Below are 25,123 nucleotides of genomic sequence, written 5' to 3' on the forward strand. Positions count from 1 at the left end.
TAAAGAGGGAGAAAAGGACGGCGAAAAAAAGAGAGGAGGGTGCTTAATTTCACTGAGCGGGAAGTTGGGCGTGTGGCCACATGTCTTAGACTCTCTCGGGACTCACCTTTCTTTTGGGGAAGGGTGGCTTGTGGCACTCCATTCCTACTCTCCATTCCTACTCCCCAGCAACAGTAGAGCGCCTACCCGCGTTAAGCACTTTCCTACGCGAGCGAGCTATTTTCCCCACGATCCCTAAGCCTTAGGAACTCGCACCTCTTACGATGCCAGCGGGTGAGGGAATGGCCCTGCAGAAATTGGGTGGCTTGTCCTGAGTGAGCAAGCTAGGGCTCCCGGATCTGTCTTCACTCCGCTTGCACTTACAAAGCTCTAGGAGAAGAAAAAGAAGAAACGAACGTCCAGGTGGCTTTCCCCTATTCCGACCCTCGGCTCCGGGTGCGGAGAGACCATCCTAGCGCTGGCTGGCTCCCCCCCCTACCCCTACCCCTTGGAGAGGATGACCTCCTGTCTACGGGGATCGCTTCTTCAGTGGGAACGTCGTTTCGGAGAAATGTCCCTTTGCGGGATACGCGGGGGTGAGGGGTGGGAAGGAGTGGAGGATGGGGGGGCGGTGTCCAGGAATAGGAGGGGTAGAAGGAGAGGCTGGAGTCGCAGCAGCCGGCAGAGCGGGCCCGGGGTAAACCTAGTTTATCCCTTCAGGCGTCCACGTGGTGGGTGTGTGGCACTTTCATTCAAACTTTGGGGAGTTCTGAATTTGGGCGTCAGTGAAGGTGTGACCAATCAGAATCCCGAGACAGGAATAAATTATGCAAATAACCATCTGGCGATGGGTCAGATGACTGGAATACTTTTAAAAAGTACCTCTTGTGGAGCTCGCAGTATGACAGCGGCGAGCCTCGGGTTCGCAGAGGTACTAGGCGAGGACAGGTCAGGCTGGGCAGCGAGCCCTTCCGTACGCTCCTTTCTCCGTCGCCGCGCACAGCGCTACCAACTTTCCAGTTTCCACCTCCACCAGCTGTCCAGCAGCTCATCACCTTCTGGCCAACACTAGCCTGCTCACTTCTAGGCTTGGGACGTTTAGTAGCTTAAAAACAAACAAACCCCTCCAAAAAAATAATCCTGTTGGTGGGGGGGGGCGTGTCAGGGGAGGATGCGAAGCCGCGTTCTTCTCAGCTTCTGGACCGTCTATTGTTGCTTCTCGGCGGGAAGTCTCACAACCTTACCTCCCCAGAGAGCGCTGCGAGGTAATGTGCATTCGTTTTTTATTACTCTTCTTCCCACTTTAATGCGCTGGGTCCTGCCAACCGTTCTTCAGTGCTTTCAGGTCCCAGCGAAATCCTTCTCCACTGTCGGGTCTGTGTTCTCCTCTGTGTCGGAGGCCACTGCCTCGGCGCTTCGGATGAGAGCATCCGCTAGCAAGCTATCCCGGAGGCTGCGGGCCAGCAGAGTGCGTGGGCTGGAGTACGCTCTTTTGCCGCCTCCTCCTTCCTTTAATCAGCGCTGCCCTGGTGGCTGAGCTGCCTTCCAGCGGCTCTTAAATTATATCATGTTTTAAACCTTGCCTTGTCTTTGGAGGTTAGTGATTCCAGGAGATTCTTAGCAAGAGCTCTAACTTCCGGTATCTCTAGCCCCAATTCCCCCGCCCCCCCTTTCCCCCTGCCCCTTTACATTAGGGGTTTTGAAAGTTAAGGTATTTTGGAAGTTAAGGTGGTGGCAGGCTTTAGACTGATAACCGCTGGTAGGGAACACCTGGTCTGCACCTTCTCCCCCGCCCCCCAAATAATCTTCACTCCTCTCTCCCTTCCCCCATTCTCCTTCTAGCATCTTGCTATCCCTCTTCTTTGGTCCTGTATGGCACTCTTTCCGTATGACACTCTCTCACCGGAGGCAACCTGCCCTGCTGGAGTGAGGGCGGGGTCATCCAGAGCCGCCAGGAGCTGGTTAAGCAGTGGAGTGCCCCAGAGCACCTAAACCACAGCCTATCATTACTGTCTTTTATTCTGCAGAGACCGCGCCAGGAGCTAGGAGTCCACGTTAGTCTGTGGGCACTTGGGAGCTTACGTTGGAAGGAATGGGGGAAAATCCACCTTCTCCTAGGTTGTTTCCAACTTGAGTGCTAGCTAGGAGGGTGGCTTGGGATAGATAGCGCCTCCTGTTCCTTCCCTGAAGAATGCGAAAGTTCCGTCAAGTTTCTGTGTTCTGTGGTTCTGAGCATGTAGGGGGTGGTGCCATTCATTTGAAAACTATCAATGCATTCCAGCATCCAAGTAGTGTTGACGGTGGGGGAAGATAGCAAAGAGCAGAGTAGACGGCAGTCCCTGCCCTTGTGGAACCTAGGCTCAGCCGTGGGAGCTAATACAAGCGTGTAAGTAAGTGGTGCTCAGAGTGAGGCAGGAAAGTGGAGCTGAGGGCGGGCGGTCCCTTTCACTGTGTGGTCAGGGAGAACTTTATGCAGTATTTGACCCATCTGGAAGGAGCAGAGAGAAGGACAGTCGCAAAGGGCCAGAAGCCAAAGTGACCTGGTCCTTAAGAAGTAGGAAGCAAGCCAGGTTGTGGAGGGGTCAGAGCAAGCCAGATGCCAGGGTAGTCCTCCTGGTCTGTGGGTTGGAAAGCCACCCCATCTGTTCTCTGTGAGAATGGCTGTCCAGGTTGGAGAACTGAACTAGTCATGTCTGTAGCTCACATTTCTGCCAGTTGGGGCTTTAATTTCATGACAGCTATGTGCTCTGGTCATGTGTCTTTGGCTGTGCTTTCCAGATTTTACCCCTATTGCATCTGGCATATGTCCCCAGCCCCTTGTGCCTCCTTGGCCCCTTTCACCACCATGCTCTCCTCTTCCTCCTTTTGGCGCAGGGGGGAGGGGGAGGGGGAGGGGAAGGGGGGGCGAGTAGTGCCTTTTGTAGCCCTGACAAGCCTCAGACTCACTATGCAGCTGAGGTTGACCTTGAACAAGCATGTGCCACCACACCTGGCTTATGTGGTGCTGGGGATCAAATTTGGTGTTTTGTGCATGCTAGGCAGCCACCCAACCGACTGAGTTACTGCCCAGCTCCCTTGTGTATCTCTTTAGAACTAGTGAATAAATCTATGGCCTTAAGCGAGTACCAAATACAGAGCTATATCCTTAGCCGTTTACAATTACTGCTGCTTATTATTGTTGTTGTTATTATTACTACTTAAAAATCAGAAATGAGGGCTAGCTAAGATGCTCAGATTTGCCTTCAGTGCATTTTGTACCTCAGGCAGGTCTCCAACCTGCTATCTTCCTGCCTGCAGCCTTCTTAGTAGCTGGGATTACAGTCTTGTGCCACCAGGCCTGGCTTACCCTTCTGTTTCTTAACTCTTGGGTAACTTAGGCTCCAGGATGCTCTTTTGGTATCTCCCTGTGTCTTCTGGGAAACAGAAGAAAGTACTCTACTTTCCTAATGCATTTTCAAGAGAAGCTTACTAGGATGGTTGAATGAGTTACAGTGGAGGTCAACTAGTGACTATCTTAAGTGACAGTGTCACATGGCCATGGTGGTCATCAGTGCCACATCCTGAGAGCAGGAAAGGACTGCACTGTGTATAACAGAGAGCTGGAAGGGGCAGCTTTGCTGCTCGGAGGAATTTTCCCATGGCTTCAGCTAGTAACAAACTGGTGCCTGTTGCCCTGAGAATGTACGGTCTTTGAAGTAAGTGTTGGGTCAAAGTGCGAGTGCCAGGGAAAGCCGTTTGTACAGTGGGTCAATTCCCTTTTACCTCCGATTGCAAAATCCCAACCCTCTGCAAACTTGGAAATTTGCTAGGAACTTGTACAGCAGGAACCTGACCTTACGTGCCCTCAACTCATCTGGCAGCAAATCCTGATAGAAAGTTACTTGTAATCTGTGTGTGTGTGTGTGTGTGCGCACGCTCTAGAGTGTGTGTGTTGTCCTATGTTTCTCTGCAGAAAAATATTAGTACATTTGATCCATGGAGGATCCCACAGACTCTACTGGGGCTGTTATGTCACAGGTGGTAGGTTTCACAATGCTTGCTTTCTCCCTCTGATGTCACTATCACGCTCCTTGTCACCCTCTCCCCCTCCCCCAGTCTTGCTATAAAGCCAAGGCTGGCTGGATTTCACTATGTTGCTCATGCTGGTCTCAAACTTTAGTAATCCTCTTGCTTTGGCCTCCCAAGTGCTGAGAATGAAAGGTGTGAGCTGCTAGGGGAGAGAGGGACAGAGAGAGAGAGAGAGACAGACAGACAGACAGAGAGAGAGAGAGAATATGTGAGAATGAATTCGGACTTTCTAGAATTCACAGTCATCTTGCTTCCACCTGTTTCCCTATTTCTGTCTCCAGAGAGCTGGTGTTACAGGCACACACCGTTGGGCCTGGCCATAAAGATTTTGTTTTGTTTTGTTTTGTTTTTGTTTTTCCAAGACAAGATTTCTCTGTGTAGCCTTGGCTGTCCTGGACTCACTTTGTAGACCAGGCTGGCCTCGAACTCACAGCCTGCCTCTGCTTCCTGAGTGCTGGAATTAAAGATGTGCGCCACCATGCCTGGCTTAAAATTTTTTAAAATACGAAAAATTTAAAATTCTTGACTCAACTGGTCTTTAGCATTCTAGGAAAAGAGAACTGACACTCTAAAGGAAGGGACTTGTGGGGTGGTGGGGAGAAGGAAGGGAAAATCAGTTTGGAAGGAAAGAATAAAGAAAGGTAAGACAGACAGCTCTTTGTTTCTGAGGCACAGGATTTAGTTCAAATGACTAATTAATACTGAGGATACCTGAGATGTCGCATTTACGGTAGATTCAGATTCCTTTAGAAGGTAGAGAGGAAACACTCGGTAGATGTTAAAACTAAAGCTCAAACGACAAGTTGTTTGTTCAAGGCTGAAGTAGAACTTACAACCCGAGTCACCAGAAGTAATTACCCTGTCCTCTCTCCCCAGATGAACATCATAAACCCTCTGGAGTGCTGGCTGCTGTCAAACCCTCTGTGGCTTTTAACATCCGCACTTCTAAGGACCCAGAGCACGAAGGGTGTAATCTCGCCCTTGGTGACAACCAACTCTTGGAAGACTGTGGCTTCAACATGACAGCCAAAACCTTTTTCATCATTCATGGATGGACGGTGAGCCCAGGAGGGGACTGTGCAGCTTTATATAAGATTTGATTCCTTTTGTTTTGGTCAATTAAAAAGAATAGCGGAGTTTCCAGATTCCAAACCCTCTCTCCCCCCCCCCCCATTTCCTTGTGGGCTGCTTGTATTTCAGACAGCTGTGGAGAATGTAATGGGGGCTTCACAGAGGGGGCGATCTGGACTCAGCAGGGTGGCATTTAGTGCTGGCATGCAATGGGCTTTCAGAAAGTGGTTCTCCTGAGGCCAGCAGCCCAACTCCTTTAGCTTAGAAGGAGTTCTAATTATACTTAATTACCTTGGCCAACCACTGCCTGGAGGGGGCCCATCCTGAACTGAAGCAACTTAACTGGCTCAGGGAATCTGTGGGGCCAGCTGGCCTGGCTGGCTGGCTTCTATTGGCACACTGCCCTCCTGTTTGCATAGAGATGGCACTGGGGCTCTTTATGTGCCCTAGCTGAGCAATTTCCATTGAAAGGCCCATGACAAACTTCAACAAAAAAGGGCTTTACCACTCAGCATCAGGAACTCTTGGCCAGCAAGGGATTTGTTCATTCATATAATGACCGTCTGTAGGAAAATGGCACTATTAAGTGAGAGGGTCTCTGCCTGGACTAATTGGGAGGGGCCGCACTTCCTCTTAATGATGAGAAATTCATATCTGTTACATCCTTGCTGCGTCTTTAGATCCCTCATCAAGAGTTGGAGTCAGGCGTGGGAGCTGGGAGGGTAGGAGCCGACTTTCCTAAAGTAAATGAAGGGATGACTGGGGGCCTGTCTGAATGTCCTCATCCCGCGGGACACAAGTGGAACCTCACATTTGAATTTCTCCTGTCAAAATGCAAATACTAACTGCCTGCAGCTTACAAATGGGGAACATTCCAGAAAGTTCTTTTGTAATGTGTTTGGAACTTGGGATGGTAGTTTCCCATAGAAGCAAGTTGTAAATAGTGTTTGGGTTCCCAGGCTAAGCACAGAAAAAAAATCTATTTATTTGATAATGTACGTGTGGATAGGTTTACAACTGCTTCTAGTCGCCATGTACAGTGTTTCTGTGGGAAAATGTGTTCTGAGTTCTAATTTGGGATTCTAGGGGTGGATTTTTCTTACTCTGAGGTCAGGAGGGTAGCAGGGATGGGTTGTGGGAAGGAATCATTTGTTAACTTGGTGTTTGCGTAAGTGACAGTCCTCTCTGCATCTCTAAGGGAGGAGCTAATTCTCCAAGGCAACCTTCTCCAGCTCCTTGAAGGATGGACCAGGGCATTTGCCTGAATGTGACAGAGATTCAGACTTACCTCATGTCATTATCACCATCAATATCCACGTAATAGAGAGTACGGCAACATAGCATGGCACCTCAGCTGTGAATAATTTGATGGGACACTCGAGACATGCAGGGCAGCGGGCTAAAGAAAGCATAGGGCCTTTTTGCCTTTGCCTGGATGACTTGTGCATGTTCCAGTCTGCATTTCTTTGGAGCTTCAGCCAGATGGGGAGAGGATCATGGGATTTCGGAAGCCCAGAAGGAGAATTGAAAGAAAAATAACCTTTCTGTTTTCTCTGCAGATGAGTGGTATGCTTGAAAGTTGGTTGTATAAACTTGTGTCAGCCCTGCAGACAAGAGAGGAAGATGCTAATGTAGTCGTGGTTGACTGGCTGCCCCTGGCTCACCAGCTGTACACAGATGCAGTCAATAACACCAGAGTGGTGGGGCAGAGAGTAGCTGGGATGCTTGACTGGTTGCAGGTAAGCGGAGATGAAAGGGAGCATCTCTCACAAGCAGTGCCTTAAGCCCACGTTTTCTTAGGAAATGCAGAGCTGTTCCTGGGGACTGAGAGGCTGATCAAATCTCCAGCATTACAATTTGCTAATAAACTAAAGCACTCACTGCACGAGTCGCTTCTAAGCCTGCTGCCGAGCCTTTTAACTCCTGACAGATCTCTCTATTCTTCTGTTACTTTATTTGCTACAGAAGAACAGTTTGTCTTGTGGGAGATTAGTTCCTGATCTTAGAAGCCAGTGCCCTTAGGGTGGTTGAGAATGGCCCAGGAGCCAAGGCTGAGTTTCAGTCTGAAGGAGCCATGGCTGGGTGCTCTTGCCTTTGGAGGGCAGCTGTGCCATGGAAAGCAAGGAGGCCACTTCAAATAGATCAGCCACTGTGCTGTTTGAAGTAGTGTGTGCGAAACAGATCTTGACTTACTTTTTATAAGTTAACCATTTGCCTGAGACTGGAAGACCTACCAGGCAGAAGGGGCAGTGGTCTGATGGCAAAGTGACCCTAAAGGTTGAGCATTTCCTGCCTGACTTTTCTTTCACCCGGGAATCTTTTGAGTCCTGGCAGAATCCAGGGGCGAGCAGTATTTCTTTGCTCTGAGGTGCTTTAAAGAGTTTCCTGAACCACTGGGCAAAGCCTACCTCATCCCCCCCGCCCCCTGAACCAGCTGAGGACTCTGTAAGGGATCACTGTTCCAACTGTGGGAGCCCAGGCAGCTTAAGGTGAGGAGTCAGAAGCTCTTGCAGGTAGAGTGGAAGTCAAAGAGTACAGGTAGGTCACAGGACATGACTGGCTCTTTGGTCTGCAGTGGGTGTGGTATCTATACGGATGCATCTGTGTCCTCTAAGCTCTGCCCCCAAAGAAAGGAAGCCTTGGAGGAGAGCTTGCAGAGAAAAGCTCAGGCATGCCGCCTGAAGTCACATCTTCTACCCCCCCCCCTTGGTATTTCAAGTTCCACACTAAGTCCTTCAGATCTCTCTGTCCCTGGTGGACCATTTGTATTGCACGCCAGCAACACTGGTAATGCTGGGAATGTGGCAGGGAGTCTTATGCTTGTGACCCCTGTGACCTTTCTTCCATCATGATGGACTTACTGAATTGTTAGTATCTCCAGAGGCTCAGGGCTACACTTTTTTTTTTTTCTTTTGAGACAGGGTTTCTCTGTGTAGCCTTGGCTGTCCTGGGTTCACCTTGTAAATTAGGCTGGCCTCAAATTCACAGAGATCCATCTGCCTCTGTCTCTCTGAGTGCTGGGTTTACAGGTGTGCCTCACCCCCTAGCCCGGCTAGGACTGCACTCTTTAGCTCACACTCTTTGATGACTTTCTGCAGGAGAAGGAGGATTTTTCTCTTGGGAATGTTCACTTGATTGGCTACAGTCTTGGAGCACACGTGGCTGGATACGCTGGCAACTTTGTGAAAGGCACAGTGGGCAGAATCACTGGTAAGACCTGCTTCCGCCATATATGTATATGAGTTCTGTTGGCACTGTGCTTTCATATGCGAGCATGAATTGTGTTAGCTGTGCTCTTCCATGTGTGTATGTGAGTTGTGTTACTTGTGTGCTTTCATATGGGTGCATGAGTTGTGTTAGTTGTACCTGTCAGGCTTTCTCCTTTCTGGGAGAAATTCATGCTGGGTAAATCTGAGGTCACGGAGCGATAGGGAACACAGCTTGGACATCACTGGTCTAGCCCAAGAGGTGAGGAAACAGGCTGGGGTAAGACAGCATGTTCAAGGGCAAACAGTGCTAAAGAGCAGAGACCAAAAGGGCCCTGCCTTGACTTCCAGGCTCTGAGTGTTTGCTTCTGGGTTCCTCCCTTGAGATTCTAGATAGTTGAGAAAGAAGCTGGGGGTAGAGTCTAGAGTGAATCTGGCCCCTGGCTTCTGTTTCATCAACCAAAGGGCTCTTTCCAATGTTAAGGTTGCATTCTTCTCCAGGCATTCATCCGTAGCTCCCACCCATCCCTAATATACTAAGGATGATGGCTTTTTTTTAAACACAGGGTTTCTCTGTGTAGCCTTGGCTGTCCTGGACTCACTTTGTAGACCATGCTGGCCTTGAACTCACAGCAATCTGCCTGCCTCTGCCTCCTGAGTGCTGGGATTAAAGGTGTGCGCCACCACGCCCGGCTCGTGATGATGTCTTAATTGCTTTCTGTTTCTAAACCCAACTGGCACAGACTGGAGAACTTACAATGCATAAGAGGTTGTTTTGTTTTTGTTTTTTCTGCCTGGCATCTTTTTGCTGCATGATAACGTGGTGGAGGGTATTATGTGATTAGCCAGGACTCGGTTAGGTCATTCTTTCTCTTATAAAACCACCAGAATCATGCTGGGAACCCCACCTTGATTACTAATTGGCTCTCAACATCTCACCTCCAAATACCATTCACATTTGGATTTGTGATTACTTTTTCTGTGTATGAATTTTGTGGAGAGGATCCATTTAGGCCAGTGTCAGAGGGTACTTAGGAGAAAATGTCGACTAGCTAATGTTTTTCCGTGTAGTGCTTTCATTTTAAAAAACAGGACTCTGGTTGAAAGGAGTCTAATAGGTGCACACACAGATCTAATAGTTGCTCACATAGAGTCTAATAGGTATGCACACGGAATCTAATAGGTGCACACACGGAGTCTAATAGGTATGCACACAGATCTAATAGTTGCTCACACAGAGTCTAATAGGTATGCACATGGAGTCTAATAGGTGTGCACACGGAGTCTAATAGGTGTGCACACGGAGTCTAATAGGTGTGCACACGGAGTCTAATAGGTGTGCACACGGAGTCTAATAGGTGTGCACACGGAGTCTAATAGGTATGCACACGGAGTCTAATAGGTATGCACACGGAGCCTAATAGGTATGCACACGAAGTCTAATAGGTATGCACACGGAGTCTAATAGATGCACACACAGAGCCTAAAAGTGTGCACACAGAGTCTAATAGGCACACACACAGAGTCTATTAGGTGCACACACACAGTTTAATCAGTGCACACACGGACATATGCATACAAACGCTTTAGAGGCAGTGATTCCATCCAGCGTGGCTTGAGAGCCCTTCTTCTGACTTGCACTGGGGCTCAAGCTGCCCAAAGGAGGCTGTGACTGTGTGGCCACTCTCTAGTGTTCTGGAGCTGGGGTGCAGACTGCAGCACGCATGTGGTCCCTACCAGGGTCAAGTCCCAATATGTCCTTGGTAACAAGGACAAACGAAAAGATTTTCCCCCCTATTTCTTCTAGTCTGCAATGGGATAGGGTTAGCAGGAAAGCTTTCCAGTTCTTTTGGCTTGTTTGAGTGGAAGCTGCTGAAAAGAGGGCCTCTTGTCTGTGGCCAGCTAGGGAGCTGGCAGAATGCTAATCACTGCCACATGCAGCAGCCCTCGTGTCCCAAGAGCAAGCCCTTCCCTCCATCCTCCCTGTGGAACAGGGGTCTGGCCTCTGTCCAGTCCCTTGTCACACACTGGTGTAGGTGTCTGGTGGGGGCTGAGTAGGCTGTCTCTTCTCTTCTCATGTAGGCCTGAGTGATAAGAGGATGGAGACCACAGCTTCAGAGAGCAGTCTGGGGGTCACGCAGTCCTAACTGAATGAGCAGTAAGCAAGCAGGTGGATTCTTCTAAGAATACGAGTGAGGTGTGCATCCTGTGCAGGCTATAGGGTAGATGCTATTTACCGTTCAGTCCTCAAGCACGTGGCACTTCCTCCATGCTCTCTCTGAGCCACGTAGTAACCATGCAGCTTTCACAGATGGGGAAGGAGGACCAGATGGTTAAACAGTGAGCCCAGTATCTTGCACACTAGAAGTAGCACATCCGGGATTCAGTCCAGGATGCTAGGTTGCAGGGCCTGCCCTTAGCTACTATCTGGAAGTATAGATAAACTATATAATTAAAAAAAAATAGATATGCCATTTTTCTCCTTAGCTTGTGGGCCAGGAGTGTGTGTCACACAGTCCGAGTAGGGGGCTGGCTCAGTGTGGGTAGGTGAAGGCCCCACGCTGGCCTGTGAGGCCCCTCCGCTGTCCGCATTCCTCCAGCACAGCTTCGTTTCCATGGAGCTGCCCGTCTGGTGGGGACCTTTGTTTGCACCAAGCAAAGAGCCCCTCTCTTGTATTGGTTGCAAAGCATAGTGTTCCTCCTCTTCTTCTTTCTTTTCCTCTTCGGTGCACATGGTGAGAGGCAGGGAGAAGCTTCTGTGTCCTACGGTGGCCCTTGCAGCCTATGAAATAGGTCATTGTGGGACATTCTGGAAGGGCACACTTTTGTGTCATCTTTCTTTTGGGCCTGGGCTGGGGTTGAGCCCTAAGTAGCCTGGGATCCCTTTCTGCCGTGGCCACCCATAAAAGCATCCAAACATCTGTAACTTTCTGGCTTTAGCCTCCACACATTCCCATGAGCAATGAGCCGTAGTTTGTTCACCCTGGAAATTAGCTCTGCCTTTGCTCTGAAGCTATGTTCTCATGTGCACCCCAGTGCTTTGCCCTGAGTCTGGAGAACAGGCTCCTGTTACCCAGTGCCTTCTCTTAAGACATGGGTTTGCTGGGCATTGTGACACTAGTTTCAATCCCAGCAGAAGCTGGCAAAGCGCTAAGAGTTCAAGGCCAGTGTGGCTTATATAACAAGTTCCACAAGAGTGTGGGACATGCAACTGGGCACAGGCCAGGCCCCTGCTCCTCAGAGAGCTTTCAGGATATGAGGACTGCAGCATATGACACGGATTAGCATCTGCCAGCTCCCCCCAGGTCCTTGTGTAAAAAAAAAAAACAAAGCAAAATAAACAAAACAAAACAAAATGACATTGTTCTTGGCCATATCACCTCCAGACCTTGGTGTCTAAGACTAGGGTCTCTTAGTCTGGGAAGTGCTGTTGTGTGTGGCCTGTAGAGATTTGGGGTGTGTGTGTGTGTGTGTGTGTGTGTGTGTGTGTGTGTGTGTGTGTGTGTGTGTGTGTGTGTGTGTCGGGGGGATGTGGCACCTTTTAGGATGCTTAGCTGTATCTCTGGCCTGTCCTCAGTAGATGCTGTCAGTTCTCCTAACCCACAAGTGCCATAAAGGAAAATGTCTTCTGAAATCAACCACATGTTTCTCAAGGACAAAAGCGCTCCCAGGGCAAAATAGGACCCATACATATTATTTGTTAACTCTTTCCACATATTTTTTTGTGTGCATCTGTAGAGCAGGGAGCCTTCCTGGATTGGACAAATCCAGTTTGTATAATTGCAGTTTGACAATAAAAAAAATACAGACAAGTTCTTAATCTCTTAAGTTTTAACATGAGCTGTAAAGATTGTGGCCTGAGGTTCCACTTTACATATGATCCTGAAGAATGGAGGAAAAAATTCCCAGTGTCCTTGTCCACAAGCCACTGACTTTGGGATCACCAGGAAAACCGATCTGCATGCTTATATCGTATGCCAGCCCTGCCCATTGGGCTGTCTAGGGACTGGGGACTCAGAAATCTGCATTCATGCTTTGAGGGTCTGCTCATTCTTTCTTTTTTTCTTTTATTTATTTATTTATATAATATATTTTCTTAATTTATTCATATTACATCTTAATTATTATCCCATCCCTTGTATCCTCTCATTCCTCCTTCCTTCCAATTTTCCTCCTACTTCCCTCCCCTATGACTGTGACTGAGGGGACCTCCTCCCCTTGTGTATGCTCATAGGATATCAAGTCTCTTCTTGGTAGGCTGCTATCCTTCCTCTGAGTGCCACCAGGCCTCCCTATCCAGGGGATGTGGTCAAATATGGGGCACCAGAGTTCATGTGAAAGTCAGTCCCCACTCTCTATTCAACTGTGGAGAATGTCCTGTCCATTGGCTAGATCTGGGTAGGGGTTCGAAGTTTACTGCATGTATTGTCCTTGGCTGGTGCCATAGTTTGAGCAGGACCCCTGGGCCCAGATATGCTCATCATAATGTTCTTGTAGGTTTCTAGGACCTTCTGGATCCTTCTATCTCCCCATTCTCCCATGCTCCTCTCACCTAGAGTCCCAATAGGATGTCCTTCCCTCTGTCCCACTTTCCTGGTAAGTTAAGACTTTTATGGGACATATCCCTTGGGCTAGTGTCCAGATATAAGTGAGTATATACCATTTGACTCTTTCTGCTTCTGGGTGAACTCACTCATTATGATCATTTCTAGTTCAATCCATTTGTCCACAAATTTTGGGAATTCCTTGTTTTTAATAGCGGGGTAGTATTCCATAGTGTAAATGTACCACAGTTTCTTTATCCATTCTTCTACTGAGGGACACTTAGGCTGTTTCCAGGTTCTGGCTATTATGAATAAGGCTGCTATGAACATGGTTGAGCAAATGTTCTTGTGTGCTGGAGCATCTTCTGGGTATATTCTAAGGAGTGGAATAGCTGGGTCTTGAGGAAGCCCTATTCCCAGTTTTCTGATATAGTGCCAGATATATTTCCAAAGTGGCTGTACTAGTTTGCATTCCCACCAGCAATGAAGGAGTGTTCCTCTCTCTCCACATCCTTGCCAGCATGTGGTGTCACTTGAATTTTTGATCTTAGCCATTCTGATGAGTGTAAGATGGAATCTCAGAGTTGTTTTGATTTGCATTTCCCTGATGACTAAGGAGATTGAACATTTCTTTAAGTGTTTCTCAGCCATTTGATATTCCTCTGTTGAGAATTCCCTGTTTAGTTCTGAGCCCCATTTCTCAATTGGGTTATTTGGTTTGGTGGTGTTTACTTTCTTGAGTTCTTTATATATTTTGGATATTAGCCCTTTGTCAGATGTAGGGTTGGTAAAGATCTTTTCCCAGTCTGTAGGTTGTCGCTTTGTTCTCTTGACAGTGTTCCTGCCTTACAGAAGCTTCCTAGCCTCATGAGGTCCCATTTATTAATTGTTGACCTTAAGGCCTGGGCTGTTGGTGTTCTATTCAGGAAATTGTCTCAATGTATTCCACGCTCTCTCCCACTTTTTCTTCTAACTGACTTAGCGTCTCTGGTTTTATGTTGAGGTCTTTGATCCACTTGGATTTGAGTTTTGTGCATGGTGACAAATATGGGTCCAATTGCATTTTTTACATGTAGATATCCAGTTAGACCAGCACCATTTGTTGAAGATGCTATCGTTTTTCCATTGAATAGATTTGGCTTCTTTGTCAAAAATCAAGTGACCATATGTGTGTGGATTCATATCTGGGTCTTCAATTCAATTCCACTGATCAACCAGCTTATTGCTGTGTCAGTACCATGCTGTTTTAATTACTGTTGCTTTATAGTCCAGTTTGAGATCAGGTATGGAGATTCCTCCAGAGGATCTTTTATTGTACAAGATTGTTTTAGCTATTCTGGTTTCTTTCTTTTTTCATATGAAGTTGAGAATTGAACTTTCAATGTCTTTAAAAAATTGTGTAGGTATTTTGATCAGGATTGCATTGAATCTATAAATTGCTTTTGATAAGATGGCCATTTTTATTATGTTAATTCTCCCGATCCACAAGCAAGGAAGATCATTCCATCTTCTCATGTCATCTTTAATCTCTTTCTTCAGAGTTTTGAAAAAATTTCAAACAAGTCCTTCACTTCCTTGGTTAGAGTAACTCCTAAATACTTTATATTGCTTGTGGCTAACGTGAAGATGTAGTTTTCCTAATTTCTTCCTCTGCATGATTGTCATTTGTATATAGGAAAGCTACTGCCTTTTTTGAGTTAAATTTGTATCCAGCCAATTTGCTGAAGGTGTTTATCAGCTGTAGTAGTTCTCTGGTGGAATTTTGGGGGTCACTTATGTACGCAATCATATCATCTGCAAATAGGGATAATTTGACTTCCTCCTTTCCCATTTGGATACCCTTGATCTCCTTTTGTTGTCTTATTGCTCTGGCTAGAACTTCGAGTACTATATTGAAGAGATATGGAGAGAGTGGGCAGCATTGCCTTGTTCCCGATTTTAGAGGAATTTCCTTAAGTGTCTCACCATTTAATTTGATTTTAGCTATTGGCTGGCTGTATATAGCCTTTATTATGTTGAGGTATGTGCCTTGTATCCCTGATCTCTCCAAAACTTTAAACATGAATGGGTGTTGGATTTTATCAAATGCTTTCTCTGCATCTAAGGAGATGATCATGTGGTTTTTAATTTTCAGTTTGTTTAAATGGTGGATTAAATTGGTGGATTTCTGTATATTAAACCATCCCTCATGCCTGGAATGAGTCTTACCTGGTCATGGTGAATGCTATCTTTGATATATTCTTGTATTCGTTTTACAAGTATTTTATATTGAGCATTTTTGCATCAATGTTTATAAGAGAATCTTTCTTTCTTTTAAACAATGTTGTTATATTTGTATAGTTCATAATGAAAGGCAGTGGTGAGTCTCACCCTGTGTGTCCTGGTGTATCCTTGAGCACCTTCTTCCTCATCTGCTGTCCTGATGCATCTGTGCGCAGATGACTGCTTGCTTGGGTGTTCTTTCAGTGTTTGATGGTTTTTTGGGGGTCTTTTTTTGGGGGGGGAGGTTAGAGTTACACAGTAGACTCTAAGTTTAAAATAAGCTCCCTCCTATGATCTGAGCAGGAGAACCAGTGTCCTGAGTAGAGCAGCTTTCACATTCAACATGGAAGGTGGGGAGGCAAGGAGTCTTTTCTCACTGTGGTTGCAGAACAGCAGACGTGGTGGAGTCCTGGCAGTGGGGTTCATTTTCACTGTGTTGAGTTTTAGAGGTGCTCTGCTCTGCTCATCCATGCCTTCAGGACCCATGCTTGAAGGCGTGGACCTGGGCCTGGGCCCTGGCCTGACTTATAGTAAAGGAAGGAGAATGAGTCCAAACAGTAGCCAACCAGTCTAGGGCAGACAGAGTTCTGCCATGGAAGGTGCCGACTGGGTCAGGAGCCGAGGTATTCTAGCAGGCCTCTAGTTCTCAGTCCCCGCGCTTCCCCAGAGCTGACGGCAGGGCAAACCTTAGGGTTAGTGCACCGAGCTGGCTGAGGCACCGGGACATGGTGGGCCTTCTGGAAAACAAAAATGCTGGTTCTATAATTATAGGACATAATTGTGGTGATGCCATCTCAACCAACCACATGTGGGTTCCTTACTTTTCTCCAGGCTAGTTACGTCTCGCTTTGACTGCTCGGCTCTGAGGGTGTCTTCCACGCAGCAGACTCGGACTCTAAGTCAAGACCCCATGCCTTGAGCTTCTTGTTAAGCCATTTTTGGCTTTCTTTGCTGCAGGTCTGGATCCCGCAGGACCCATGTTTGAAGGCGTGGACATCAACCGGCGGCTCTCCCCAGATGATGCAGACTTTGTGGATGTCCTGCACACCTACACTCTCTCCTTCGGCCTGAGCATCGGAATTCGGATGCCCGTGGGTCACATTGACATCTATCCTAATGGTGGCGACTTCCAGCCAGGCTGTGGATACAACGATGTCTTGGGCTCTATTGCATTAGGAAGTGAGTTTCTTCTCACCTGTCCTGTACTTGACTAGCGCTATCCACCTTCTAAGTCACCCTGAGCTGTTAACGCAGCCAACACGGCTCAACCCATCTTTTGTATCGCTGAGCCTTATGTGAAGAATTACACACTGCCAGCCTCGATAAACCTAACCGTTACTGATGAGGTGTATGTTTGGTTACTGACTGAGTGGTACAATCATCCAGAACTTGTTCATCCCATGTTTTCTGTCCCGTTTCCTCAGCAATCACAGAGGTGGCGAAATGTGAGCATGAGCGAGCTGTACACCTGTTTGTTGATTCTCTGGTGAATCAGGACAAGCCAAGCTTTGCTTTCCAGTGCACCGACTCCAGCCGCTTCAAAAGGGGCATCTGCCTCAGCTGCCGGAAGAACCGCTGTAATAGCATTGGCTACAATGCTAAGAAAATCAGAAAGAAGAGGAATAGCAAAATGTACTTAAAAACCCGGGCTGGCATGCCTTTCAGAGGTAACTCATTTCCGGGCTCCCAAGTGCCCCTTGGTATTTTTCTTCTTTCATACTTTCTTGCGGAACAGGGTATATAGCAGCCCAGGAGCTGTGGTCTCTCTAGCTGTAGCAAGTTATAGCCAATCAGATCATATTGTGCATGCCCTAGTAAAGTGGCTTCTTAAAACTCCAGGGTAAGGACCTCTTTTGTTATATCAATACTATCAGCATCAATATCTTAAAATTCTACTTTGCATTTAGTTTGCCAAAGCATGTTCATGCTCAGTATGTGCAGCAAAGTACACAGATGATTGAAGCAGTAGGTTTTACTTTTATAATCTGTTTATGATGTTTTGTGAAACAGCATTTTATATATGAAGACCTTGAGATTTAGTAGAAAATAAATAGCCCCAAGTCCCCAGACATCTGACCTCCAAGTTTAGGGCACTTCTTTTGTGATTGCTTATGCCGTCAGGCAGAACAGAACTGGAGCCAGGCTGAGGCTAGACTGGGCCAACAGGATGTTTGTTTCTAAAACTCAGTGTGTTGTGTGACTCCGGGGATGGCAAGCAAGGCTCTCATAGGTCTTTGTGCTGTTGTCCGTGCAGTTTACCATTATCAGCTGAAAGTCCACATCTTCAGTTACAAGAACGTGGGAAGCATCCAGCCCACCCTCTACGTTACCCTGTACGGCAGTAACGGAGACTCCCAGAACCTGCCCTTGGAAGTGTAAGTATGATCAGTCTTGGTGGCTTTGATTCAGGATGAGGAACCAGTTAGTTTGAGAGTGCAAGGAAGGTGCTAGAAGAAGTACAGGAGAGTCAGGTCAGCTTGCCCTGAGGAGGAGCTAGGTGGTTCCAGCTGGCAATGTCTGTCTTCTCTTTCCTCTCTTCTGATGTACATTTTCCTTCAAGTCCTTGACTCACGGGGTTTCCGAGAGGAAAGCTCCCAAGATGATTCAGCTGTGTGAGAAACTGCTGGATTGTCTGCCCAGAAAACCGCTGGTTCATCTCAGGCAATGCCTGACCCCCGAGGCGTTAGGGCCTTGCAACTCTATGAATGTCATCTCTGGACCTTGCATAGCAATCGTGTGTGGGAGGGGTGCATGGAGGGCTGTAGAGATTTGTTAAGTTCTTACAAGGTACAAAGCATTCTCCTGCCAAGTCATGTTGGCACTCTGACGAAATATCAGAGCCAGGTTGTTGGTGCAGCCTGGGATCCCAGCAAGTGGGGAGGCTGTGGCAGGAGAATTGCGAGTTCTGGGCCAGTCTGAGCAATACAGTGAGGTCTTGTCAACAAACGAAGGATAAAGAATACGAAAGAAAGGACGGTCATTACAGTCATAATTGTAAGGGCTCAACATCTTGCCGGAAGACAAGAGTTGAACATCCATGATCGCGAACAGGAAGTGGCAAGGCAGTCCATGCAAACTGGGAAAGGAGGCAGGAAGATGGGGGAGAAAAGAAGGGAGGGAAAAAGTGAGACCGTGCAGCCTCGGGCTGAAGGTCAAAATGGTTGCCTTGGGGAGGCAACTTGCTATTTTCTTTTTCCTGTTCTTCCTTGATGCTTCCTCTTAGGATAGTGGCACAAAGGGAGCGCTGCTCATGAAGGGTTTTGATAAGTCAGGCTCTTTGGGTGAAGTTATTTGTCGGCGTGGGGTGCAGCCCAGCTTCCTGCGTGGGTCCTGTGAGTGGGGACATGGAGGCCACGCGGTGGGAAGATGTGTCAGTTTCCATGGAGCCGGCGGGGGCGGGGGGTGCGGGGAGGAAGGAAGTGAGCCGAGCTTCTCTCTCACCTTGCAGAGTGGAGAAGATTGGGCTGAACGCCACCAACACCTTCCTGGTCTACACTGAGGAGGACGTGGGCGATCTCCTGAAGATCAGGCTTGCCTGGGAGGCGGTATCTCACTCCTGGTACAACCTGTGGAATGAGTTCCGCAGCTACTTGTCTCAACCCAGCAACCCGTCTCGGGAGCTGCACATCCGACAAATTCGTGTCAAGTCGGGGGAAACGCAGCGAAAGTAAGTGTTCCTGCCCTTGTTGGCCCTCGAGAGAGGAGGGCACCAGGCTCTTCGGCATTTTTTCCCTTTATATGAGTCATCCGCAGAACTCTGTGCCACCAGCTAAACCTCAGCTACTTTTGCAAGCACTATTACTCCCAGATAAGGGCTTCTTGAGACTGGGACATCTTATGTTCTGACCGCAGCCCTCGGGAAGAGGGGCGGGCGTGGGCTGCTTGGAGTCCAGTGCTTGTTCTGTTTGCCAAGTCCCCTGCTGGATTTTCCCTGGACAGGGCTCTCTGTGTGGTGCTGCATTAAAGTGTAGATTGGAGCATCTGGGTCCTCAGGTGACGTCTTCCACGGGACCTACCTTTCCAGAGCCTACTCTTCAGAGCATTGCTGTGTCTCCTCCAGGGGCCCTGGGGTCAGTTCTGTGCAGTTGGGGTTGTGACTTCTACTAGCAGGGAGCTCGCTATGCTGTGCCAGCTGGCAGCCTCTCATTTCTTTGAACCCCAAACTGGGAGACCCAGACCTTTTATATATCAGTTTTTGTTACTGTGCCCTAACTCTGCCAAGGAGGGCTCAAAGCCAGTGCCTGCCTGGAGACCTTCCTCAGCGGAGGGAGGCTTTCTTCTCCCACCACTGCGGTGGCCACCATCAGCCCTAGGTTGGGGGCTCTGACGTTGTCCCCATTATAATTCTTCCTGTGTCTGTTGTCCTTGGCCAGGCTGACAGCAGAGACAGTGAACTGGCATGTTGGATCCTTCCTTGGAGTATCTAGTCTAGGAACCCGTGACTTGGGGATCTTTTCAAGTGGGGAGCTGTTAGGACCCAGCCTGTGACCTCATCATTGTAGCTGTCCCCTCCCCTGCATGCTTAAGTGCAGCCTGCACTGAAAGGTGTGATGACAAAAATACAGTTGTCATTATGAAATATTTCAGATGTAGTAAACGCTCATTAAATCGCTATCGAGACTTAACAGATATAAGCAATTTCCCAAATTGTGTTTAGATACAGGATTTCAAAAGTCAAACATCACAGAAACATTTGGAGTCAATTCTGTGCCCTTCCTCTGCCCAGGCCTCCCCTTCTTTCACACCAATGGAACAAAACATTTGCACTAATTAACTAATAGGAGCGTGCTTCCTTCCTTTATGTTTTTATGCCCACTAGTACTTTTGTTGTAGAACTGTTTTAGATGCACCTAGATTTTCCATAATCGGACACGCTGCTTTATGAGTTGGCTGTAACCATTCAGATGTTGTCCGTGGGATTTAGCCAATAACCGTAGACTCAGCCTATTGATACTTAACTCTCCAAAGTGGTCAGACCTGTTTCCAACCTTGGCGCTAGTGCCATAGTAGCTTCCCTCCTTCGCTTCCTCACCCGCAGGGGGACACTGCTGCCATTCTGTGAGGTGGGGGCAGGTCTTATGGCATTGTATTAATCTGTATTTTCTCATTGTGAATGAGATAAGCTGTCTTTTCTATGCTTATAAACATGTAGCCCAAAGGTGCTTAAACTCCCCAGGAAAGGTCCAAAACATGTCTTTTTTTTTTCCTGCCTCAGCATCAGAGTGAAATGTCCTACACAGTGTTGGTCATCGGTATGGTACTCACATTATCAAGGTTGTGTGGTACAGCCACAAATTATTGCTTCCCACAAACTCTTGTGAAATGGTGGTTATCAGGCCTTTGAGTCTTACACTTTTTGTTGCCTATGTGCTGAACTTTTTTTTTATATTTACTTTTTATTTTTTTATTTTTACTTTTTGATTTTTCAAGACAGGGTTTTTCTGTGTAGCCTTGACTGTCCTGGACTCACTTTGTAGACCAGATTGGCCTTGAACTCACAGTGATCTGCCTGCTTCTGCCTCCCAAGTGCTGGGATTAAAGGTGCATGTGCTACCACCACCTGTCTTATATTTATTTTTAAAATTTTAAAGTGTGTGTGTGTGTGTGTGTGTGTGTGTGTGTGTGTGTGTGTAGGTATGTGTGTATGAATGTAGGTACCCAGAAGAGGACACTGGATTCTCCGGAGCTGGCATTACACGTGGTTGTGAACCACTTGAGTACCGAGGTCCAGGAGGTCAGGTTCCAGGGACTTTGGCAGGGACAGGAGCTTCCAAGACATCATGGCCCTGAGTGGCAGGCGGCCTTTTGGGAAAGTAGAGAAGAAAGTAGGAAATGTGTGATCGAGGCTGCAAGTGACAGAATCATAAAGCAAGATACATGCTGCAGCCCTGTGGCACTGATGTCAGCCCTGCACCATGGAGGGGCAGTTCTGCAGCAGCCACGGTGGAGCCTGTAGCAGCGGTGGTCAGCCATGCATTAGCAATGGGCAGTTCTAAGGGCTCTGGAGTGGATACAGCATGCTGGAAGTTTCTCTTTCCCTTTCCCATACACGTTGGATTCAGAAAGCACTGTTCTAGAGTTTTGTCTACAGTGGTGGTTTCTTCTTTTCTCCTAGAGTGACATTTTGCGCTCAAGACCCTAAGAAGACTGACATCTCCCCGGGACAAGAGCTGTGGTTTCACAAGTGTCGGGATGGCTGGGGAATAAAAGCCAAAGCCAGGTAACTAGCACTCGCTGTGTTCCACTTGCCCACGGCCACTGATGGAAAGTCCATCACGTACAGAACTCACCTGGTGGAGGGTGAGACACAGACACCTAAGTGAAAATATTAGGCCTCAGGGAATGTGACTGTCCCTTTGCCCCTTGCTCTGTCTTATCTCCCAGGTGCTCACTGTATCTGTATACATAAAACCCCAGCCTTGGTGTCCACGCCCTCTCATCATAGTGTGGTACTTCCTACGGTGAGCACAGCTGGGGAGAAGTCCTAGCTTCTTCTGTCTCTAGGCTGCAGTAGGCAGTGGGGTGGGAGGGCAAGAAATAACCACATTTATTAGGTTTTTCTGGAACCCCGGGCTGGTATGAACTCTTGTTAGTAGGCCCAGTTCTCTTCACTTTGAGGTATAGAAATGCTTGTGTGTAGAGTCGAGTGAGGCAGAGAGGCTGTCTTGTGTGGTATCACGTTGCTTGGTGTGAAACCAAATGATTTCAGGTGGAGGAAGGATGTGACAGTGGCATCCTCAGGGAAGCCTGTCTCATGCCATGGACACCACACCACCCTCTGAAGATGAGGGAGACTGCCTCTCTAGCCACTCTCACTTCCGGCCCCTTGCCTTCAGCAGAGCACTGGGTGACAAGCCAGCTGTAAAATGCTGGGTGAGCAGCGTGTGCCTGCTGGCATCCAATCCCTTACAGAGTTTAACTTTTTTTTTTTTTTACAACTTCAGAAGGTAGGCTGTTACTGTCTCTGTCTCCAAGAGTCCGCAGTGTGTGATGGGACTTTTTTGCTAAAGCCTGCTCGTTTCAGTAGGGAGGTCTCACCTGCTCAGGTGAAGCATCTGCCTCTGTTTAGGTACCAATTGTCAGGCAAAGTATGCTCAGGGATCCCCTGTGATTAACTGTCTGCCAGTCCAATAGGTCTGACTGCACCCCCAAGTGATCTGGCATCAGCAGACCCCACACTTAGCACTCACAGGCTTGTGGGGGCTGAAGACTGCCCCCTAATTAAGTGCAGGCTCATTTGATCTCCCTCTATCATTACTGTAACTCTTTTGGTTCAGATTTAAATTTACCCCTCTCAAAGTGCTCCTGCATACATGAATTTCATTGATGCATTGTGTACCCTAGGAAGACTTATGTAAGGGGTAAGGGATTACCTCTTGCTACTTCTGTTCTAGAATGTTCTAACTTATGTAACTTGGTGCACACTATATCTTTTTGGGGGACAGAAAACAGCAGGGTTCCAAGCAGTAAAAGAGCACTAGGAAGTTGTGGCAGCCTTAGTCACATGCATTGCTGTCAGACTTCTCTCTCCTGACACGACCTTGGGCCACGACCTTGTCCACCAGGAAGGAGACTAAAGTTCAGAGAGCTCCTGTAGTTTGAGAATAGAAGTCAGGTCCCTTGACTCAACCTTGTTCGCTCCCTTCCCGCTACAGTAGAATCTTGTATGTTTTCAGATTAATGCAAAGAAGTTTGATAGCTCTCACTCGTGCGTGCGTGCGTGCGTGTGTGTGTGTGTACAGGCATGCATGACTGAATTGCATTGCCTGTGACATGTGACCTAGCAGCCCAGACAGGCTCCTATGGTGTTTCTCACAGGAGATCTTTCCATCTTCCTAAAGGCAAGCCAGTATAATAGCCAGTCGTGCAGGATACCCTGTCTTGGTTCACACCTTGATAGCTATGGCATAGCTTTGCTGGTGAGTGAGCTAACATTGACTTCACATGGTTCCTTCCAGACCCTCTGTGGACCTGGCCTGAGGGCTCAAGAAGTCCTGAAGTCTATTCCCCGCACCCCACTGTCCACACACATGGAGGAAAGTTACTGCTGAAGACCCACTTGATGGAAGCCTTCAGCCTTGACTGGCACCCCAGGAGGAGCTTGCTTGCTGGGCTCGCCTCGTCTCCCTCGACAACTGTGACTTCTCACGGAGAAACCTGTGCACTGCTGACATTCTAACTCCAAACCTCTGCTGACACCTCAGGAAGCTGAGTCCAGATTGGGTGTGAGCACTGGACTGTCCTGAGCCCTTGTACCCTCTGGGCTGCTCTCGCTTTTGTTAGGCGAGCCCCGGCTTTGTTCAACAGTAGAGAACATAGGCTCTGAAGTGGGTCTGTGTGGAAGGTTGGCAGCTGCTTGGCCTCACTGAACCTTAGTGAGTAGTCTTTCTCTCAGAAGCTAACTCATACTGTAATGGCAGACGTGTTACCTAGAGAGAGGGCACAGTAGGTCAGGCTGGGGCTGCTGCCCCACTCCCCTCCCACGAGAGGTACCGATGGATCCTGGTTCTGTCTTGGCTATCCCACCATGCCAAGCCTCCATAGCTTACCTTCTGAAGCTCACACAGTTGGCATTCACTTTTTACATTATTCATACTTTGATTGAACAAACATCTCTTGGGCACTTCAACTAGTTAGCACCAGGCAGTAGACACATGACACAACCTTGGTATTTAGAGCCAACGGGATCAGGAACCCTGGAAGTCCTCAGGTCAGGTTCCCTGGCCCATGAGTATGCCTGTGGTTAAAGTCAGACGGGGCCAAGGAGAGGGCCTACAGGCTGATTGAGCAGGGGCTCTGAGGCTTTCATGGGCCATTTCCTCCAAGAGCCATGCTTGGCCACTCTAACAGAACAGCAAGCAGAAAATCACGCCTGCTGGCCACAGTGGTGAAGCCAAGTCCCTGCAGTTCAGGGAGCTAGACAGTATTGCGTGTGTCCTCCATACCTGCCTTGCAGAAACCAGCCTCGGCAGACAGAGCTGGCTTGGATGTTTGTACGGTGATTTTTTTTTTCGTCCATGAAATAGCTTGCTTTTTAAATCAGTGCCTTATCTGTTAAACTCTTGGGAAAAGCTCCCTAGTTCAGATCGTAATGGGAATTGATAGTGGACACACCCTTCTAGAGGTTTTTCAGACAGCTTGCCTGCATGTCCCTTAATTAGAGTCCAGGGAGCTGAGCAGCCGTTATTAGTCTCGTTTCACAAAATCAAGGCTTGGGGGGAATTCAGCCACCTGCTTAGATAATATATCAAGGTGGTGGTGGGAGGGGGCAAGCTGAGAAGCCAGCAAGGTTTTCTGGAAGCAAAGTTCACGAACTCCTTTCTGCAGCTCCACAAAGATGTCTGCGACTATTTCCTACCAACATGTTCCTGATGTGATAAGCAGGGAATTAACCCCGCCCCCCCTCACACACAGCTATCCATAAAATCTAAACCTTTTTATTAATATACAACCAGAGAACCCATGGGCGAAGGGTCGAGTTTCTAACGGGTGTGTGCTGTCTGCTGTGGGTGGGGGAATGGTCCCTCTGTACTTAGGTTTTTAATGGACACTCTTTGTATCTGTACTGTACCAACTGTATCCCTGTTTTCATGCCAAAGTTCTGAGGACGTAACTAGTTGAACCTTAACACATGGTGCCCTCTCAAGCTCCTCGTGTGCTTCTCCTTAACACATGGTACCCCAGTGCGCCTCCTTGAGTGCTTTCTAGCCAAAGTAAAGCTTGTTGCTGGCTGTACATCCTGGTGACTTCCAGCTTCTGTGTTTAGTAATGGAAGTTTGGAAAACCATGACCTGTGTATTTATCCATTTGGCTTGAAGCCTTGTTTGTATATCTGATGCTTTTTTAAAAGGCTTAGACCACTATTTATTTCTCAAGTGTATATAATGTATAAAGACAAATATATGGTTCATTTTTACCTTAAGATTAACCAATTTCAAGATTTATAAAAATTTTAATAGTAAAATAATAATAAAAAAACTATACAGCTTTTAA

At 47.7% G+C, this 25,123-nt stretch overlaps 1 protein-coding gene across 1 annotated transcript; it reads left to right on the forward strand.

Moving 5' to 3' along the window:
- The first annotated feature begins 863 nt into the window (after window positions 1-863).
- Window positions 864-25,123, forward strand: LIPG (lipase G, endothelial type). Its single transcript, XM_084779248.1, has 10 exons — window positions 864-1,244; window positions 4,924-5,105; window positions 6,678-6,857; window positions 8,217-8,328; window positions 16,088-16,309; window positions 16,555-16,797; window positions 17,385-17,505; window positions 18,579-18,797; window positions 21,246-21,350; window positions 23,089-25,123. The coding sequence occupies exons 1-10, from the start codon at window positions 1,151-1,153 to the stop codon at window positions 23,108-23,110; spliced, it is 1,500 nt and encodes a 499-aa protein (XP_084635374.1). The 5' UTR covers window positions 864-1,150; the 3' UTR covers window positions 23,111-25,123.

The sequence above is a fragment of the Acomys minous genome (assembly GCF_964271855.1).
Source record: "Acomys minous genome assembly, chromosome: 4".
Classification (NCBI taxonomy): domain Eukaryota; kingdom Metazoa; phylum Chordata; class Mammalia; order Rodentia; family Muridae; genus Acomys; species Acomys minous.

Coding starts and splice junctions, on each gene's coding strand:
- LIPG (XM_084779248.1), top strand. CDS start 1,151: ATGCGAAGCCGCGTTCTTCTCAGCTTCTGGACCGTCTATTGTTGCTTC. Junction 1,245..4,923: donor TCCCCAGAGAGCGCTGCGAG/GTAATGTGCATT, acceptor CTCTCTCCCCAG/ATGAACATCATAAACCCTCT. Junction 21,351..23,088: donor GGAATAAAAGCCAAAGCCAG/GTAACTAGCACT, acceptor GGTTCCTTCCAG/ACCCTCTGTGGACCTGGCCT.